The 3658-nt window shown below is 36.7% G+C and overlaps 1 protein-coding gene across 1 annotated transcript; it reads right to left on the reverse strand.

Moving 5' to 3' along the window:
• Positions 1-121: 121 nt before the first annotated feature.
• On the reverse strand, positions 122-3090 carry LOC127811642 (two-pore potassium channel 3-like). The gene is made up of 2 exons (XM_052351672.1): positions 1862-3090; positions 122-439 (listed from the first exon to the last, which is right to left on the reverse strand). Exons 1-2 carry the CDS (start codon positions 2896-2898, stop codon positions 292-294), a joined length of 1185 nt encoding a protein of 394 aa, XP_052207632.1. The 5' UTR covers positions 2899-3090; the 3' UTR covers positions 122-291.
• Between the last annotated feature and the right edge of the window lie 568 nt (positions 3091-3658).

Below are 3658 nucleotides of genomic sequence, written 5' to 3' on the forward strand. Positions count from 1 at the left end.
TTTGGAAGGAAGCTGACCCTTACCATTAAGAAGCATGTGATGAGAGGCAAAGCAAGTATGAAGTGAATAAGGTCTGTGGGAATCTTTCCACAATCATTTTTTTGCTGCGTAGAAGAAATCAAATAAAAGGTATTCTATCAATTTTATTTCTTCCATGCATGTTTCATGAAACGTGGATTTCTCTTGCTGTTTTTCTTTTGTAGTGCTAGATTGTGGAGATTCAAGCTTCAAGGCAAGATATCTGAATTACACCAGGTTTCAATTCCAGTTGAAAAAATTGTTTTGTATCAGTCAGTAATTGCTTTCTATGAGATCAGAAATAGTAAGTTTGCCACAATTGCTGTTGTCTAATGAGTCAAATTGGATACTGATTTGTGTGATATCTTTCTGTGCTACTTTTCCCATTTCCTTGAGCTTGTAGATGATGTATTCAGACTTGCTGCAACCATCACAATAACAGTTAGGAAGAAAAAGGTTACATAAATATCCAATCGAGCTCAGAGAAATTAGCTAGTAATAATATAATGATGAACAAGAGGCAATATGAAATATAAGTCTGATTTAAATTTGAGGGAAAGGGGGTTATTTATAGTTCTACACTATAGTCTATAGGTGCACTAAATTATCGTGTACCACCACACCTATTGGATTGTACAAGTTTTATGTGGAAGTGATTTAATAAGCATTTTTTGAATTCAGAAATTTTAAATAGATAAGCTTTGGTTCCAAAAATTAGACCTGATTATCACTATGGTTCATATTTTGAGGAGCATGGGTTTTTCATAGTTGCTGCACTTGTACAGAAGCTAAATTACACTGCGAATGGAATCCATCAGAATGCACAAGGTTTATGCAAAAAGTGATTTGGTGAACATTTTGTGCATAGAAAATTTCAAATTATCAATTAATAAGCAACTCCACCTTGGTGTGGTGTCAGATCATCTAAATGAGTCCTTTCACATTTGGGCCCTGTGTATAATTCCTTAGTACTTAAGTCGCATATACAAACTGTTTTTTGGCTAATGCTGCTTTTGCTTTGAGTTTGTGTTCATTCCAACATCTTATTTTCCATGTTCAAATCAATTAATCGGCAAATGACAATGAGGTATGACACTCACATTCTACTGAAATTTGCAAGCTGTCAATTCAATGTTGAAGTGCTCATGTTAGAACATTGAACAGAGATGCTTCTAAATCAACAATTACTCTCCCAAAATCCTTGTAACCTCATGGGGATTCAGTGCAAGCATCTTAACAAAGGTGTTCAATAGAGCATGGTTCTTAGAATGTTCTTTCCTCTTGCACTGAACTTTAGAAGAATCACTACCTCGCACTTTTCAAGTTCCCAAATTTTTGTTTTATAAAAATTGTTATGAATTATTTATCTTTCCCGTCCACGTTTTATGGTAAACGTTGTTGCAGGCATCTCTGAATTTCTAAGTGTTTCTCTGCTTTATATCTTGACACTGTGGTTTTGATCGACAGTTTGATTTGGTCTACCTTGTGACATGCCTTGTAGGCTTTTGTATTTTTTTTTTAAACTTTCTATATATAGAATTGGTGTCATTTTGTAACCATCCAAAAGATCAGCCGGGTGGTTCCTTAAGCCTTTAGTTTTATAGACAGATAGATAATAAAAAATTTCACTCCAGCTCTATATGGGAGTTCTTGAAATGGGTTCTCATCGATCTTTCTGGGTCCCTTCCCTTCATTCTCCAGTTCTTTACATTTTCATGTCATTTTAAGTTCTGTTTTTAAATGCAACAGAGGAGGGAATCTTTAGTAAAACAATATATAAAAGTTCTAGAATATATATATATATATATATATATATATATGGGAAGGTAAATTCTTTGCCTACCTGATGGAACCGTCGTGGTCAAGATCTGCAGCCACCAGGTCTCCCACGGTCATCTTCTTTTGAAGCACCCACTTTGCCATTGTGCGGTTCCTCTTGTCAATCCTCAGCTCAGTCAGATATAGAAATGCCCTTGCGACAGCCAATGTACTCAGTAATAGCCAAATTACTGCAAAGCACCTTCCTGTTAATGTAGTGAAGGCATAATCTCCATAACCCACAGTGGTGACAGAAGTTACAGATAGATAAAAGCTATCGACCCAATCCTTTCTCTCTATGAAATGCGCTGCTAATGTCCCGATAGCAATACAACCTATAACAACTGCCAAAGCCAAAGCCACTTTAATTCTTATCCTCATTCTCCCCTTTTCAGTATCAATCATATACGTCCGAACCACCGTGTTGAAGTGATTCTCATCAACAGTACTCAACAGTATGGCCTCTTGCCTATCCAAAATATACGTAACCAGCCCATTGAGCAATATATCTAATAACCCAAAACCAACCAGGATGAAGCCACAAGTAAAAAGCTTTGTGAATATTGTGTCTGGGACAATATCACCATAGCCAATGGTGCAGAGAGTGACCACAGTGAAGTACAAGGCATCCACTGGCGCCGTCGTGGTTTTGCCCTTAAAACTTTTACCTTTTAGTAAGTACAGTATAATGCCAATTAGCGCATATAGAAGAACGCCAAAGAACGCTTGCCTGACAATTGAAGAGGTTGGTTTTCTTCCAGGTCTTGGGTCTGAAGAACAGGTGGGAGCTTCTGTTGTATCGATTACTACAGGAGGAGCAGAGTTTGAGCGGGTAAGCCTTCTCCTCTTGGTCAAGCTGTTTAGAAGGTTTATCAGAGAAGAAGAATTTGGTGTTATATTGATGGGAATAACGGCAGCATCATTGTTGGCAAGGTGGTTAGCCGGTGGTTGCGGTGGAGGGATGACTGTGATACTACCTGTGGAGAATACCTCCCTTAGTGTTGATGATCTGTTTGAAGCTTCCGTTCCTGTTGTTATCCTGGATATGAGTGCCTCATCCATGGCGGATGAATCTGCATCTTATCAAACTGGGTTTTTGTATAATAAGGTTCTGGGAACTACTCAACTGTTGATGTTTTTTGGGATCAGAAGGCTGAGATTTGAGAAGGAGAATGTGAAGGGCAACTACTAGTCAGATAGAGAGAAGAATGGTAGTTTGGATTTAGATTGCGGCCTGTTGGTTCAAGAGAGTCAAAAGGGGTGGGGTGGGTGTTGCTACTTGCTGGCTAGAAGCAACTAATTTTTCATGATGGTCGTGCTTCAATTGTCACTTATTAATTGGGGCATGCTGGTGCTGCGAGAGTGTTACAGCCATATTTTGAATGTTGAAAATATTGTCTTTTGTGTCAGTTTGTCCCATTCCCAATGCCTCTAGAGTTGGTTAAGAAGCCCCCAGCAGCTTGGAAGAAATTTTTGTCTTCTAAAGAGTTAAAAATGATTCACATTTATAAAAAGGTAAATAAAAAAAATCTATACCTTTTCGTAAATTTGTCCAAATGCTATAATTTTAGCAATTGTATCTTAATGAATTTAATTGTGTGCAATTTTATTTAATGCTTGAAATCAATTTAGGAACAATGTGTCATTATTGACATAACACGTCACCTATCATAAAAAATATATATATAAATAAGACTTATTGTACATATATAAGTGGGATTTATATGTATAATTTTATTTTTTTTATAAGTGTATATATAGGTCTATTCATATATTTTTTTAATAATGGGTGGTTTTTCATATTAGCAATCACACACGTTTT

Source organism: Diospyros lotus, chromosome 10 (assembly GCF_014633365.1).
Source record: "Diospyros lotus cultivar Yz01 chromosome 10, ASM1463336v1, whole genome shotgun sequence".
NCBI lineage: Eukaryota > Viridiplantae > Streptophyta > Magnoliopsida > Ericales > Ebenaceae > Diospyros > Diospyros lotus.

Bases quoted from the DNA above. Each gene is read 5' to 3' on its own strand.
- LOC127811642 (XM_052351672.1), bottom strand. From the start codon at position 2,898: ATGGATGAGGCACTCATATCCAGGATAACAACAGGAACGGAAGCTTCA. The intron at 440-1,861 runs GTAGGCAAAGAA...TGATGGTTGCAG, and splicing joins GACCACGACGGTTCCATCAG to CAAGTCTGAATACATCATCT.